Source organism: Crotalus tigris, unplaced genomic scaffold (assembly GCF_016545835.1).
Source record: "Crotalus tigris isolate CLP2741 ecotype Arizona unplaced genomic scaffold, ASM1654583v1 scf7180000018371.15429387391:27106975, whole genome shotgun sequence".
In the NCBI taxonomy this organism is placed as follows: Eukaryota; Metazoa; Chordata; class Lepidosauria; order Squamata; family Viperidae; genus Crotalus; species Crotalus tigris.
Genome location: NW_024096970.1, coordinates 19,968,380 through 19,985,915, shown reverse-complemented (window position 1 = coordinate 19,985,915; position 17,536 = coordinate 19,968,380). Strand labels below are relative to the sequence as shown.

The 17,536-nt window shown below is 42.0% G+C and overlaps 1 protein-coding gene across 7 annotated transcripts in view; it reads left to right on the top strand.

Moving 5' to 3' along the window:
- The window catches only part of ESRRB (estrogen related receptor beta), a 102,846-nt gene extending 93,944 nt beyond the window's left edge, over positions 1 to 8,902 (top strand). For 4 of the 7 annotated variants that reach the window (XM_039351657.1, XM_039351655.1, XM_039351656.1 and 1 more), the window contains 2 exons: positions 1,401 to 1,670; positions 4,174 to 4,418. In XM_039351657.1, the coding sequence (XP_039207591.1) occupies positions 1,401 to 1,670; positions 4,174 to 4,418 (515 nt within the window). Of the gene's footprint in view, positions 1 to 1,400; positions 1,671 to 4,173 lie in introns of all 7 variants that reach the window. The other 3 variants (XM_039351654.1, XM_039351659.1, XM_039351660.1) reach the window with 1 other exon arrangement.
- The last annotated feature ends 8,634 nt before the right edge of the window (positions 8,903 to 17,536 follow it).

Sequence of the window (17,536 nt, the reverse complement as noted above, 5' to 3'; positions counted from 1 at the left end):
ATCACCATTTTGCCTTTTTTGACCCTCCTAACCCACTCCCACCTTTGATACTTGCTGGGATACAAGTGCATTTGAAGTAGAGTTTTCTATAACATGACTGATTATTTTCACGTACAATACATCATCCTTCTCTTTCTCTCCTTTTCATGTTAACATGGCAATAACTAGACGGGACCAAATATCCCAAAAGGGCCTATTACAAGGCATGCTGGCAAGACTGAAGCACTAGCTCTTGAAATATTAAAGCTGTTACATTCTCCATAGGGATCAGTGCAACTGATTTGAAGGCTTTCCTTGTTGTCTTTACTTGCACAGTTCCACCACTTCGCTTTGGTGTTCATTCCAATGAAAATTGGGGCTTTGTCTGCCCATATATACAGAGACATCTAGGAGAGACTTCTAGCAAAGGCAGCTGCTCCAGCACTTCACGAAGGGTATTTGATGAAGCATCTCTTGGAAATGCTTTGCCCAGCCTTAAGAACAAGCGAATAGGAAGTACCTTCTTATATAAAGCTGCTTTCTCTTTTGAAAATATGAATAGGCCTCTGTCTTATTGAAGTACGTCTATAGGACTGGCTCAGAGTCGAAACCATTTCACTGAGCAGTTTGTCTATGGACACTTTTCCTGTAACAGCCAAAGTATTAATACCACTTTACAATGCCTTGGTAAGGCCACACTTGGAATACTGCATCCAGTTTTGGTCACCACGATGTAAAAAAGATGCTGAGATTCTAAAAAGAATACAGAGAAGAGCAACAAAGATGATTAGGGGACTGGAGGCTAAAACATATGAGGAACGGTTGCTAGAATTGGGTATGTCTAGTTTAACGAAGAAAAGGACAAGGGGGGACATGATAGCAGTGTTCCAATATCTCAGGGGTTGCCACAAAGAAGAGGGAGTCAGGCTATTCTCCAAAGCGCCTGAGGGCAGGACAAGAAGCAACGGATGGAAACTAATTAAGGAGAGAAGCAACCTGGAACTAAGGAGAAACAACCTGACAGTTAGAACAATTAACCAATGGAACAACAGAAGCGGTGAATGCTCCAACTCTGGAAGTTTTTAAGAAGAGACTGGACAACCATCTGTCTGAAATGGTGTAGGGTTTCCTGCCTGCCTGAGCAGGGGGTTGGATTCGATCACCTCCAAGGTCCCTTCCAACTTTATTATTATTATTATTATTTTGCAAGTTGCAGTCACAATACAGCAAAGGGTAACCCACTTGGAAAGGTTAGATAGCACTTTTGCATTTATTTTGGGATTAATTTCTTAGGTCAAAAGAAAAAAACAAACACTCAACAACCATAAGGTGAATTGCCTCTGCCAGTTTTCTAGAAAGCAGCAACTCGGTACCTTTTGCTTGGTCAGTATTCCTAATCTGTGGTTCCTTTGCCTCGCCAGGGTTTTCTAACCTTTCTTTGGGAGACCAGATGAGCTTACTGCAGAGCGCCTGGATGGAAATCCTCATCCTGGGTATTGTGTATCGCTCATTACCTTATGAGGATAAACTGGTCTACGCTGAAGATTACATCATGGATGAGGAACATTCACGTTTGACGGGGCTCCTGGAGCTCCATTTGGCCATCCTGCAGCTGGTGCGGCGGTACAAAAAGCTGAAGGTGGAGAAGGAAGAGTTTGTCACTCTGAAGGCCCTGGCTCTTGCCAACTCAGGTAAAGTCATGGACGAAAGGAGCAGCAACTGGGAATGTGGAGGGATTGGTTTTTTTTATAAGAATAAAAAAATGGTACCTGTGCTTTGAAAGGAGGAATAAGCCCATTGTTACAATTTGGGAAGAAATTGCCCACCATCAGAAATCAGGCTAATAGCTCCCCATCTCCTGACATCTATTAAAAAAAATAATGGTTATTGATTTTGTAATCAACGGTCCATCAGAACTATATTGATAACAGTTCAGCATTGGCTTGCTGGAAACAAATCCCATAATATTGGCTCAAAGTTTGGTCCTTTGTGCACTTCAGAAAATCAGGGTGGGAAGCTTGATGAGTTTAGAACAGCAGCTCTGAGCCTATTTTGATCAGCTGTTATATATGTTTTCTTTGCATGGGGCTCTTCCACCAACCTATCATCTTGCAGTGCTTTTGAATCGTTTAAATGCACCTGAAAAATGATCTGGATGGGCTGATTACTTTTGGATCTTTTGGCTCGAAGGACACTAAAAGCATAGCATATTTATATATTTATGACACTAAAATTACAGAGACCTACCAACGAATCAGTTATTTTACTTTTTGTCCCAAAGCTGAGCACAGTGAGCTATCAACCAATTACTTTCTTGTTTATTAGCCAGTAAACAAGTACCATATCTCTATAACCTGTTCCTCAGATCCATATCTAAATACAAATCCCTTTCTATTCTATTCAGAAGTGAAAGAAAGCAAGTTATTAGTCTTCTCCCATATTTCTATAGTCACCAAGTTGGTAAAATTCCATTGCCTTCCAAAAGACTAATTCAGACAAAACAATCCCAAAATCTGCATTTTGGACTGTTTTGTCTGCTCATACCAATGTCCCACTAGGAAAAATTCCCAGAATTGTGGGCAGGGGTAGAGGAGAAAGCTAATAAAAATCTTTCATAAAATCACAGAATTGGAGGAGGCTATATACCGTTGACCCCTACCCACTAGTCAGTGCAGGAATCCAAATTAAAGCATCCTGTGTGAATGACTCTCTAGCCCTCATTTGAGCACATCTCATAAGGGGAAGTCCGCCCTCTCTCAGGGTAATTAGTTCTATTGTTAAACTGCTTTTATTGTTAGGAAGAGGAATTTTTTTCTAACATTCAGTTAAAATCTGCCTTCCTGTAACTTAAATCCACTATTTCAGTCTTGCACTCTGGAACAAAAGATGGCACGTCAGGGGCTTTTTCTATATGATAGCCTTTCAGGTATTTTAAAAGTGCTATCAAATCTCCCCTCAGTTGTCTTTTCTGGAGGCTAAACACAGCCAGCTCTTTGCACGAGTTGCAGGAGAAGCGCAGTTCAAAACTGGGTTGACAAAAGCAGAATAAAATGAAAAATAAGTTCCAATGATTTAGAATTTGTTTTTCAATTGATGCAAGTATAAATTACATTCTGAGCTTGCAATCAACTATTTTTCCAAGATCTTTTTCATAAGTACCAAGCCACATATTCCCCATTTTATTCATTCCTATATATTTATTTTTTGTTTTCCTAAGTGAAATAAAAAAAATTATTCTATTATTTTCAGCTCATTTTTCTAATTTATCAAAATCGTTTTGAAATTATTTGTCTTCTGGAGTGTTAGCATCCCATCCAAATTTGTGTCATCTGCAAAATGTTTGAACTGTAAAATACAGTAAATATAGCTTTTTATTTTTAATGTAAAATAAATATTTTGACTGATTTTGAGGTTCCCTGAGTTGGTAGTCATATAAATTTAATATATTATTAGTGTTTGTGTTGCTTTTGTTCCTAATTGTCTTTCTTTTTTGCGACGTGTTACCATAACTGCAGCAAGAGCTTTAAAAACAATTCAGGGAGGATTCTTCCAATCCATGTATTGGTACACTGTACAAATTAGAAAGCAGAAATATAGACAAACAAACTGATATCTGATTAGCAACAAGCAAGCAAACCCATCCAATTTTTCAAGGCTTCTTAAATTAGTTTTCAGTATTTTCAAGTTGATCTAGAAGGAGAAATCTCTTGAGAATGTAGAATGTTAGTATAGCACATTAATTAGGTCAGGCTTGGAGCTCATGATTTAAAGCTCCTAGTGCTGAGTTTGTTGTTCATTTTGTATATTTCAGGCATATCAAACATCATATTCTAATAACTTTGCTACATAATTTAATGCAAAAATAGATTGACTTAGTGCAGGAGTAGGCAACCTCGGCTCTTTTATGACTCATGGACTTCAACTCCCAGCATAGCTGGCTCAGGAATTCTGGGAGTTGAAGTCCATGAGTCATAAAAGAGCCGAGGTTGCCTACCCCTGATTTAGTGGTATGCCTGTCTCTTCCAAAACACCTTTTGCATAGATTCTCAGATAGGATACACCTTCCAAAAGCCGTTTCTCTTGGTTTTTCAGGTAGCTTTTTTCTGCCATGAAGCACTGTGTCCTAAGATTAAATATGTTCCCTGCCCATTTATCTCGACTGATTCCCTCACTAATTTTGCTTTTTCCCTAAAGATTCAATGCACATAGAGGACATGGAGGCAGTGCAGAAACTACAAGATCTTCTCCATGAAGCCCTTCAGGACTATGAGCTGAGTCAACGTCATGAGGAACCGCGACGTGCAGGAAAGCTGCTGCTGACCCTGCCTCTCCTGCGACAAACAGCTGCCAAAGCTGTGCAGCACTTCTATAGCATCAAACTGCAAGGCAAAGTCCCCATGCACAAACTCTTCCTAGAGATGCTTGAGGCCAAGGTCTGACATGCCCAGCCCCACCTGGAGAGCCCAGGAAACACACTGGAAAGAGAAGCAGCCGTGGAGGAAACCAAAAATGGCAGCTGTCTTTTATTTTCAATCATTTACTGTGGAGGAATTATTTAACATTCATCCGGCAGCCTGCCATCTGAAGATTATCATGTACAGAGATGGAAACTCTTTTAATCAATTTTTTTTTTTAAATTTGTGGGAAATTGGCAACTAAGCTCTTGCACTTGCAGAGGGAACCAAGGAAGATTTGGAGTCCTTGAGCAGTGATGCTCTTTGCACTATCTAGGGCAGCTGATTCCTAGCTTTTCCCACCTTCTAGTGTGGAGATCTGAAGCAGGAAATGATGGGGTAAAAAAATACAGCATTTATAGCATGGTGGTATGAGAGGATTTTTTTTTAGATGTGGGCATCAGTGGACCTGGCACTTGATACGATGTTTCAAGGCAGAGGCCCATGTGCCAGTAGCTTCTTTTGAAAGAAGCACCTTCAGTCCAAATTCAAGTTATTTGTAATGTGTACATAGAGGCCTATTTCCTACTGGGAAGAGCAAGTGTGACTGTGTAAGATATTCTGTGATCTTGAGCATCTGGCTTTTCCTATTCTTGTGCAATCAGAACATTCTCAGTGGTAGTTGCTACGCAAGCTGGAGATAAAGTACGTTCTGGGGAGAGGAAGGTCTTATTGTTTCAAAGGATGCAGAGAGGACAAACCCAGACCCTGTCTTATTCCAAAGTTTTTTCCAGCACAATTCTTTTCTTCTCCTCTATGTGATATTATTTTAAAAACCTCTACCTTCCTTCTTTCTTCTACACCTGGCATGAATCTCAGGACTCAGACTGCTCACAACAATCAAGACAGAACGAAAAAGTATCCTGAACTAGGGCTTTTGTTCAGCTCTTTCAGCAAATCCTGATATTAGATAGATCCTTTGATGGATTAGGAAAAAATATCTCAATATCTTAATATGGACTCATGTTCCATATTAAGGGAATTATATCCAATTCCTTAAGGGAGATATTTAATACTTATTCTCTCAGTACCTTCTTTTATTCTTTAGCCGTTTGCTTGAATCCAACCTAAACAGCTGAGTGTAGGGAAATAAATTATTCTTCATGCTGGGCCAAAGCCAGCAGTACTCGGGGATGGTTTTTTTTATCTCTTTCTTTCCACCGCAATCCCACTTCCTAGAAAACTGCCATTGGGAGGACAGATAGCTCTTGCCACAGATTTGATCACAAGATGGAAAGGCGGACATTGTCCAGCCTCTACTTTACGTTAGTTGCAGACCTAACTCTCAGCTCTTATAAATGCCAGGTTAAAATCTGCTGGTATGTTTTCCCTCACCAGGAGAGAGGTGGTAGAAGTAGAGCCTCAGGGTCATCAAAATTGTCTTCCAAGTTGACCTGGGTCCAGATTATCCCTTTGGGAGATTAATTGAATTTCATCAAATCGTCCCCTGGAGCCAAAGGCACAGCTAAATCTTTACTCCTGATTTGTACTATTTCAACAGAAGGCGATGGTATTTGGGTTTGTGTTTTCAGACACTTTTTGAGATCCAGCAATTAATTAAAGGGTTAATTACACTCAAAGAGCCAAGGTAACAAAACAAATGAAGTTGATTTAGAAAAGGAGTTACCAAAAACAAAAAACCTACCACATACACACTCCAAAACCCCAATAAAAGCAATAAAATACAATATGGGGGAGCCTATTGCCAAGAGGATGTTATGTATTTTCTTCCCATCTACTTTCCATAGATAATGAGAAAATAGGCTTTAATCTTTGTATTCTTAACTAATCTCTGCTATTTTGAGATTCTAATCCAAAGGATTTTTTAAAATAAGATAAAGAGGGGAAAACAAGAGAAAACCCAGTTGTGCAAAATGTTCTTCATTTCATTTGATCATAAACAAACTACTGCTATGCTACCCATATGCAGCTATTTGTGGCCAAAATCCATTAAAATAGTAGAGTCTTGTTATATTGTCCTGGCAGTTTTGTTTGGGGAAGTATAAACCTCACTTGCGGAGGAATGGCAAACAATGCTGATTCATTCTTACTCTTCAAAGTTTGTAAATTCATTCCTCTCTTCACATAGGATGGAGAGAGTGAAAAGATCTTCCCACAGAATTTCAGTGTGTTCCCTTACTACATCTATTGTCCTAACAACAGTATTCTCCAAGACAGCAATCATTGGTAGAAGAAAAAAAGACTACCTGTTTCTCATATAGAAATTCCCAGGTGTATCCTTTGGTGCATCTGTTTGCAGATGTAAAAGTCCTCTGAGGGAGATTTTTTGAGAGTCACTGCCAAAGATTAGATGCTGGGTCAACTGAACCAATAGTCTGATTTCATAGGACAGTTTCTTTGTTCATGACCTGATGTTACAGACATGGTTTAAATTTCAGTTGGGAGGTACATTTCAAAGGCACGTCCAGGAAATATTCCTTCTTGTCACTTAGGGATAATAATAATAAAAAAAAATCTAACAGGAAGTTTAATGCAGAAACTATAATTTTTTGTTCCTGCACTGATGAAACTATGATTTGCTTCACAAGGTGTTTTAAGCCACAATTTCCTTCATTCTATGTTGAGTAAATCTGAGTTTAAATAACTTGATCATATGGCATTTTTAAAGCAAAAGCAAACAAGTCGCATTATGATTTAGTACAATGTGTGAACCTATTTTTTCATTGTACATAACCTGCAGTCATTTGTAAGCTCTTAAAATCTCTTCACCTTAAATTTAATTCCTAGTGACGTGATGAATGCCTTCTCCATAGTTTTCTTAGTAGTAATATGGAAGTGGCTTTTTTTTTTTTTGTCTTCCAGTCTAGTCTACAATTCTGGGATTTGCTGGGGATCTGATATCCAGCTACTTATCACATTTGATCTTAAATCATCTTTGAGATCACTTAAGGTTGCCTAGCCCTGCAACTAATTGGGGCCATTCTTAACCTACCCAGACCCACAGGTTCCAGCATCCAATCATCAGTAACAGCAAAAACCCTGACTCTGACATAGAAGAAAACTGGGCCCACATCTTTGAGCCATCTAGAATATAGTCTACTGATGTACAATATAATTTAGAAGAAATGTAGATCCTGTTTCTCTGCTATTCATGGGCCCTTTCGGGATCATTAAAGCCCACAGCTGCAACACTGCTAAATAGATCATATAATATTCAGTGGATGTAAGAGAATGAGAAAAAGAAATGCATTTTCCTTCTTATTTGTAGGTGATTCAGTCTGGCTTATATAAGCTATAAGGAGGCTTTTGCAGCATATGTTTTGGTTTAGCATGATCAGTCGTGTCCCAAAGGAAGACTACAATAATCTACCACAGCAGCAGTTTATGGGTGTGTGTGTAAATACCCTTAACAGCAATAGAGTTTAACAAGAACTCTAACAAGCAATCCCATCCGGAAGTGTATTTGTGAATGTGCAAATATATTTTTTGTTCTTTACAGCAGTTTAAACAATCTTGAATATACAGTGGGTTAAGTGTGGGGAAAGTCTCTTAAGTACAAGAATGGTTTGTTATCTGCAAGTACAATTATAGCTTCCCTGGAGTAGGCAATTCTGAAATCTTATCCAAATGCTAATCCAGGATTAGTTTAGGACAAGGCATGCAGGTAAGTGCCCTCATTAGGATATAGTGATGACGCTAGCAAAAGTCTGCACCTTCCCAAAGAGGTGTATTCTTCTTCTGAGCCTGCACCTAAATCCTGTGATGTACTCTCTCCCTTCCAAAGCTTTGCGTATTTATACACTGACAATAGTTGTCTGTGAAACATAACCTTTTGTGTGAGCCCCGAAGGCAACAGATGCTGCTCTTATTTTACATTCCTCTCTGGAAATGGAGACCTCTGGCCTTGAATGGAAAAAAAAAAATCACTCCCTCGTTTTCATGGGGATCAATTCAGATCTTTCATTCCACTTGTATCTGAGAAATAATGGGCATTACTTTGGAGTGGAATGTAAAGGAACTTCAAGCCCCCAGCCAAACAATATTGTTTATGCCAAATAAGGGTTATTGTATTGTTCTTCATAACTAGATGCCCATTCTGAAGTTGTTAAAAGTGTATTTTGAAAGCAAGCTAAAACAACTCCAAAAGAAAAGGGGAAAAGGTGTGTGTGTGGGGGGGGATTATAAAGAAAGACTGAAGAATGTAAATGGTTGAATTTTTTACACGTCTGAGCTGAGTTTCCAACTTGTAGCCATTCTTTAATGAATGTGGCCCAAACTAGGTTCAGCTCCTATAGCCTGATGCTTAAGAGACACCCCTCCCCCCAAAATGGGAAGCTTGTGCAAATTTAAGCAAGATGTCACAGTTCAGAAGCAAAATCAACAATATCTACTCAATTACTATTCTCTTTGGGGGGAGAAAAAGGCCCTGTTTAAATATAAAAAAAATGTATTCTTGTGCTGCAGATAATTTCAAACAAACTGAGAAATAAAACAATGTACAAAGAAAACTGTTTGAAATGGCATTTATTGTATATTCTGAAGCATTTAGCAACATCGCACATATGGCAATGGTACACTTGCCCTACCCTGTACCCTATCCCTTTCATTATACGGTAAACACCTAAATTAATGCCATAAGCATATATTTAAATTAGTCCAGCTAACAGTGGTATGGATATACCTAGCTCAGTTCACATTTATATAATCCAAGTTTGCTTCATACAATGTTTTCTCTGCATACTCACTTTTCAAGGAACATCTGGATTTTCACCTTAGCCATCCCATAATTTGTTCCATTTGCAATTCAGCCCCAAGGATAAATGCACTCCTTTCATCCCACTTTCTTCCCAATATTTGCAACTGAACATGGAGGGGGGCATGAAGTTTGTAGGAAGCACCTTTGGAATGTTGAGTTCGCTGCTCCCTTTAATCCCTAAAAGTTTCTAGGTTTCTCCTATGGCCATTCTCCAGAAATAACAAGGTCCTCTATTGTAGAAATTCTTCCTAAATTGGGCAATGACACAATACAGTATTTTGGGACTCGGGATATGGGCAGCAAACTGAGATAAATGCAAATAGTCATGTCCCATCTGGTCTTGTGATGGAGTAAAGAAGAAAGTCTGCTTCTCCATTTTTTTAAAATAAATACTACTTATACCAGTGTTGTTTGCTGCTGACATTGAGAGATGGCACCTAACAACTGTAGGCAGGAGATCCTTTGCACAATTTTGTAATGTGTACCAATTGCATCCATCCCTGGATTGAGAGGCCTTACTCACTGTTATTCCTGCTGTAGTCACCTCCTGGTTGCTTGTTGTTATGTGCATTATGTGGGTTGCCCTTGAAGGCACCCCAAAAGCTACAATTTGTCCTGTATGCAGTGGCAGGATATTTATGGTCATACCGCTATATGCCTGTGTAATATATCACTTTGCAAGTTGCACTGGCTGCCTATAAATCTACAATTCAAGGTCCTATTTATCACCCATGAAGCCTTATAAGGCACAGGCCTGGGGTATCACTCCCAGTGCTATCTGACTGTCCCACATGTCTAACGGTGGGTGTGCTCCAGGGTTCTTCCTTAAAACTATACCATCTGACTAGATCAGGAGGCATGTCTTTTCTGCTGTGGCATCTCTCTTCTGCAATTTTCTTCACTCTGACATTTGGTTGGTTCCAGCCCCAATGGCCTTTACAAAGGCAGTAAAAATCTCTTCCTTGGGTTTTAGGGCCAGGATGACTGGAATTCTCATTTGGAGGAGGACAAGAAATTGTCAATTCCTATTCACAGCTAACACAGCCAGGGTATTAGAGGCACAAGAAGGGGGTTATCTTCTACTCTAAGGATTCAGGAAATGTATTACTTTGGGAATCTCCTAAAGCAGAAGTGGACAACATGAAATTGTGCTAGCTATGTTAGCTATGAAAAAAATCATAATTTCAATTAGCTTGGCAATCTCAAGAGATGCTTTTTCCAGGTCAGGTAATCTTGGGATCAATTCTTCTTTTAAGTTTGGAAGGGGTATTCTGGTTTTTCTTCCAAGTGCAATTAGAACAGATTATATTCAGTAGCTAAAAGAACAATCCTCAGTAGAAAATGAAGGTGGGAGAGGGAATCTTTGGTTACAGTTAAAAAAAAAAAAAACTGGCTGGAAAATCAGTGAATGTAATAAAAAAAAAAACCCTCCACACATTTTCTGAATCAATTGCATCCTCTGGGCTGCATCCCAGTTTCGGTCATAAATCAATGAGCCTTAAGTTAGTTATGATGTAAGTGCTATTATTTCAATGAGTGTACTCTAAAAGTCTCTAAATATAGAATTAGACTTCTGTCTCTGGTAATGGCTGTCCAGACTGATCACTGTCAGAGTCTACTACCTTAGATGACTTAACTGGAAGGACACTGGTGTTAGCCACTTCTCTTAAGCCACTATGCTGTGGATCACCATAACCTGGTAACCTGTCTTTAATGAACCTTATTTCAGAGATAATTTTTTATTTTAATTCCCAGGTCGTCTGCTTGGCATTTTGTAGCTTCAGTGATCCTGGTGTTAAAATGGAGCCCACAGTCTGGCCAGTCTTCCTTATTTTAAAAAGTCTGCTTTGAGTAGCCCGGCAATTGAGTTAGTTGCCATTTAAATTTATTGCATTGTCTCCAATGGCACACTGGAAAATTAAAATTGTGGCTGATCGTAATCCACAGTATAATTTGGAGTTCATAAGTGTGCCGTGTCCACCCTGGAGGAGAGAGAGGCCTACCAGAGCAACTGCTTTAATAAAAGGAAGTAGCTTCTAAACAGGAGAATGAACGTCTATTATACGCAAACATGATCTGACTTCTACTTTGCTGGTCAGTTTTATGTAGTTAATGATCTACTGTATTCTTTATTGTTTTAACTCACTGTTGACTATTCCTAATGTTGACTTCTCCAACTTGGAATATTTCAGATGTGTCCAGATCACAGCTTCCACATGATTCAGGCAGCAGAAGAAAAAATGGTGAAGACTGATATATGTCAATTTGAATTGCACAGCCAGAATATAAATCTTTAATAGAAGAAGATTTTTGCATCATAGTGTTCCCTTATGACAATGTGGATGAATTATTAAAGGAAATCTGCATTCCACATTGATTTGGTGATAACTCAGTATAGAAGCAGGTTCATCATCAAAGAAGAATTTTTATCTATATCGATGAGAATCCAATATGCATCCTTAGGTTGGGAGAACAGTTTGCTTTTATCTGTGCAACATACGTACAAAAAATGACAGAACATTTGTCACATATCCCATGTTACATCACTGTTCTGTGAGCTGCACTGGCTGCCAGTTTCCTTCTGGGTCCAATTCAAAGTATTGGTTATCACCTTTAAAGCCCTTTGTGGCATGGGTCCAGGTTATCTGAGAAACTGGCTCAATCTGATGGGATTACCCTGCCCCACTTGTGCCACAGAAGAGCATGTTGGCCAAGGAATTTTGGCAGGCAGGGTCTCGAAGAAGAGTCTTTTCTGGTGGTGGCTCCTGTCCTTTAAAACATCTTGCCCCCCCCCCCGGTCAGATGCATTTCCATCCTTCTGAAAAGCCTTGATGACATAGCTATGTCAACTAGCTTGGGGTCCTAATGGAGGTGTGGCACATTGGAAGTGGCTGATAGAGTAGAGAATACCCCATTTCCTCTCTGAGTCTTGTGGAAAACGAAAGGACTCTTACGAATTCCAGAGGGTTTTAGCAGAGAGATTTATTGCGCAGGTTCAGAAGCAATAGCAACAAGCAATTCTGAACCCCGAGGGCGGGTTCAGACTTCAGTTTTATACTTTCCTTTTCTCAGGAACAAAAGAATACACATTGAAATACACATTATAATACATTAGGTTCATTTCTCACGGGTATACAATGGAGAGTTTGCTACATACATTGTATCCAAGTGCAATGCACATTAGGTTAGTCACATACTACTAACACAGCACTATTACAGTAATTATGCAGACACATCATTATTCTAGTGATTGTTCATTATTCCACATTATGAGCACTTTGTTCTCTTCCTCTCAATCCTGTTTAGTTTTATTTTAATTGTATTTTTAAATTTAAGATCTTTATCATTTTAATGTTTTATTCTGTATTTTATTCTGCCTAGAGTCACCTTCAACAAGATGGGCAGCGTACAAGTTTGCTAAATAAATAAATAATCACACCACTGTGGCTGCCATCTTGATTCTTATGGCCATATCCTATGCACATATTTGTTCTTTCATAAGTCAATTCTTTCTCATTTAAATATCAGTTTATTTCTTTTTAAAAACTACATTAATATTAATAATGCTTTTGACATTTTTAATAATATAATACAAAATGATATAATGTAAATTTATAAACAGACTTTTAAGTCTATTTTCCTACACATATTCCTACACAAATTATCTATAATATTTTGTATGTATTTTCATATTTTTTTTAGCTTATAAGTGTATTACAAACTTCCAAGGAGCATAAAAGAGTGCAAAACCCAGAAAATAGTTTTTATTTCTAAAATTGATCAGTTTGCTTAGAAATTGGGACCAATCCTCTCATTTCACCATTTCTTATATGGAATTCTCTTTGTTTTAGCTCCAAAGAGAAAATAAGAAATTATTTCACCAGTACGATCAGCCTCAGGTTACATTTTGCGTTTGTCATATAATATTGCTCTAGTTTTTAGCAAAAACAATGGAGAAATTTTTTAAATATGTCAGTATGTGCCATACAGTAGTCAAGTTTCCTTTCAGTCTGTTTATTCCAGAAACACCACATAAACAACATAACTTTAATAAAAGTAACTCCTGCCCAGAATTGTTCTGTTCAACAACATGAACATGGATTTATTAACTGCATTAATTTCAGTAACATATACTATTATACTGAATATTCAGAATATAAATATATTTTTCAAATATATTCAGCACAACGAACTCGAGAGACAACTTTGATCAGTTGAGGTAAAGGCAAGCTAGAAGAATAAAAAATAATAGGGGTGGGGATGGTAGTAATATAAACCCAATTCTCAATGTACCAGCAAAGTAAAAAAATATATATCACACAAAGCACATAAATGTTATATTCATGGGGCAATGAGGGTGTTTGTGTGTTGCACAGCCTGTAGCACAGAGTCAAAAGTATCTTGCTGTAGTTAGTCCAGGGAATCCTCAACTTATGATCACTTAAATATGAGCCAGAAGTGTGCTGCAGCTGCCAAAAAGGCCAACACAGTATTAGGCTGCATTAACAGAGGGATAGAATCAAGATCATGTGAAGTGTTAATACCACTTTACAATGCCTTAGTAAGGCCACACTTGGAATACTGCATCCAGTTTTGGTCACCACGATGTAAAAAAGATGTTGAGACTCTAGAAAGAGTACAGAGAAGAGCAACAAAGATGATTAGGAGACTGGAGGCTAAAACATATAAGGAATGGTTGCTGGAACTGGGTATGTCTAGTTCAGGGGTCAGCAACCTGCAACAGTGAAAGAGCCACTTGGATCCATTTCCCTCACAAAAAAAACCCTGGGAGCCGCAAAATGTACGTGTGCATGCATGCGCGTGCGCATGCGCACAGAACACAGGGCTTGATTGAAGAGAGGAGCTTAAGGCGAAACGTGCGCCTGCCCTGCCCCCCATCCAGCTCTGGTATGAACGGCTCTGCAGTCCTGGCTTCTCTTCCCTTCGGAAAAGACTGCTCTCCCCTCACCCCGCGCTCTCCCTCTCTGGGACTTTCTTCTTGCTGCCTTTTGGCGCGAAGGTTCCAAGGGAGTGGAGGAGGAAGCCGACGGGGAGAAAGAGCTGCTGCAGTGAATGTTCTGAGGCAGCAGAAGACGGTCGCTCGGGCTCGCCTATCTCAGCCTGCTGCAGGAGGCTGGAGTTGAGGCTTCTGGTTTGCTCTGGGAGGGGTGCTTGGAAAAGGGAGGATGGGAAGCGGAAAGTGGGAGAAAGGACGCCTTCCAGCTCTCTGGGGTTCTTTCGCTGGGAGGCGAGGAAGCAGCAGTTCTGCTCCGTGGGAGGTGGGAGCAGGCAGCCTCTCTTTCAAACTTTGCCAAGTGACTCCAGGAGCGAAGCGAGCTACGAGTCCTCGGAATGTCAACTTTGCGAAAGAGGGAGGCAATGGTGGGATTGAAATAAAATGGGGGGGGAGGTTGAGGAAACCCAGCAGATGCTTACATCAGAGGGCCAGCAAGAAAGGCAGGGAGAGGAAGAAAGCTTTCGGGGCTTGTGCACAGACATAGCGGACTCTTTCTCGTCTCCTGCCCTTGCTGCATCTCCTGTGGAGATCATTTGCAGCTCTCTGTGTCTCTGCCACTCAAAGCTATCCTGCAGCTTGATTCTTGAAGCGATTTCAATCAGCCCCATTCATTGCCAAGAATCCCCATGGAAGTCAATGGAGGTCTGTGGCAAATCAAAAAGCCAGCTGCAGCACCTCCACGTCCGTTGATTTGACTGGCTTAGCGGCCCGGGGACGGGCAGGAACCAATGCCCCCACTGCCCGCCGGGCTTGCCGCCTGGCCCGGGGAAACACAAGGCCGGCTCAGCGGCCCGGGGATTGCCAAAAACCAATGCTCCTGTCGGCCGCCAGTGCCGCCCAGCCCGGGGAGATGCGAGGCTGGCTCAGTGGCCCGGGGACGGCCAAAACCCAATGCCCCTGCCGCCCAGCCCGGGAAGTGTCCCCGCCACTGCCGCCCAGCCGGGAAGTATCCCCACCACTTGCTGCCTGGCCTGGGAAAACACAAGGCTGGCTCAGCGGCCCGGGGACGGCTACAAACCAATGCCCCCGCCGCCTGCCGCACAACCCGGGAAGACACAAGGCCGGCTCTACAGTCCGGGGACAGCTAGAAACCAATGTCCCCGCCACTTGCTGCCTGGCCCGGGAAAACACAAGGGTGGCTCAGTGGCCCGGGGACGGCTACAAACCAATGCCCCTGCCGCCCAGCTCGGGAAGATGCGAGGTCAGCTCAGTGGCCCGGGGACGGCCAAAAACCAATGCCTCTGTCGGCCACCACTGCTGCCCAGCCCGGGAAGACGCGAGGCTGGCTCAGCGGCCCGGGGAGGGGCAGGAACTGATGCCCCCGCCGGCTGCTGCCCCCGCTGGGCCTACCGCCCGGCCCGGGGAAGGGCAGGAACCAATGCCCCTGCCGGCCGCTGGCCCCGCCAGGCCTGCTGCCCAGGGGAGACACGAGGCCGGCTCGGCTGCCCCTCCGCCTGGTGCAGGTAAGCCCCCTCCCTCCTCCCCACTCACCCTCCATCTCCGGCTCTGCTCCTGCTTGGCCCACTAGGGCCGCAGCTTGCGGGAGGGCTGGCCCTTTCAATGGAGGCTCTGCTGGGCTGCTCCCAGCATCGATCCTGGGGCTTCCCCGCGCAGCTCTCTGGCCACATGCACCTCGGACTGGGCCAGCCCCGGAAAGGCCCTTCCTGGCCACCCTTCTCCCAGGGGGCAGGGCATCCGGCTGTAGGACCAATCGGGAGCAAGGGGCAAATCTGCATGTGTGTGTGTGTGTGTGTGTGTGTGTGTGTGTGTGAGAGAGAGAGAGAGAGAGAGAGAGAGAGAGAGAGAAAAGGGAAGCACGAGTGCCTCTCTGTCTCTGTCTCTCTCTCTCTCTATGAAAATGGCGGAGAAGGCTCCAGAGCCGCAGGGGGTGGCTCAAAGAGCCGCATGCGGCTCCGGAGCCGCGGGTTGCCGACCCGTGGTCTAGTTTAATGAAGAGAAAGATGAGAGGTGACATGATAGTAGTGTTCCAATGTCTCAGGGGTTGCCACAAAGAAGAGGGAGTCAAGCTATTCTCCAAAGCACCTGAAGGCAGGATAAGAAGCAACGGATGGAAACTAATCAAGGAGAGAAGCAACCTAGAACTAAGGAGAAACTTCCTGACAGTTAGAACAATTAACCAGTGGAACAACCTGCCTCCCGAGGTGGTGAATGCTCCAACACTGGAAGTTTTTAAGAAACGACTGGACAGCCATTTGTCTGAAATGGTATAGGGTTTCCTGCCTGAGTAGGGGGTTGGACCAGATGACCTCCAAGGTCCCTTCCAACTTTATTATTATTATTACAATTGGGATCAGAATTTCCCAGGTGGTTACTGAATGAGACACACCCTTTTTGCCACAGTTGTTAGGCAAACTACGGGATTATTAAGTGACTCCAGCTTCCTCCACTGACTTTGCTTGTTGGAAACCAACGGGGAAGGTCACATGCAGTGATCGCATGACCCTGCTGCAACTGTCATAAATACATGCTAGGTCCTTGTAGATCAGCGGTTCTCAACCTATGGGTCGTGACCCCATTTGGGGTCGATCGACCATTTTTCGGGGGTCGCCAAAGAAGGCGATCCGCCATTTTCTCCCCTCAGGGGGCGCCGCCGCGCATGTGTGCCGTGCATGGGGGCAGCGCCACGCATGCACACCGCGCATGGGGCGCCGCCGCGCACATGTGCCGTGCATGCGCTGCCCCGCCCCCATGAGCGCGGCGCCGCGCATGCGCAGAACGATTACAAAGTAATCTCTTTCTTAGATTCTCATGCTTTATTTGCTAGCAATGTTATGGTAGCTAGCTGATCTTATGTCTTTCCATCTTTTCTGTCAACCCCTTCTTCATTTGGCATTTCTTCTTCCCTGTACAATTCCAATAGTTTTGTAATAAGATCTAATACAAAAACTGACCTTATATAAGAATATATTGCCATGATATGGTAAACTGTGCAGTCTCTTGCATCTTCTATATTGGCAAAGATATGTACTGAACATTTCTGATCTGTCCACATCTGGCTTCATTTTTATTGACAGAGAACTGCGAATACTTTAAAAATGCCGGATAACAGGCAATTAAGCAGTTTAGTAGTTATTTCATCTATAACTGGTAATTTCCTTTTAACTAGCAGGTATAATGCCTCTAACACTCAGGTTTTTAGTGGAATTGGTTCCAGATATACTCTGGATCTAGAAATGTTTCTGCCATTCTATAAGTTTATAAACAGTTTCTATAGTTTTTCTAGCTCCTTTTAATCCCATGTGCCTCCATCAGGTCTCTTCAGCAATTATTTATTTACTTATTAATCCATTTTTATAGCCATTCATCTCACCAAGGCAACTCTGGGCAGTGCACAACAGTAAGGCACAA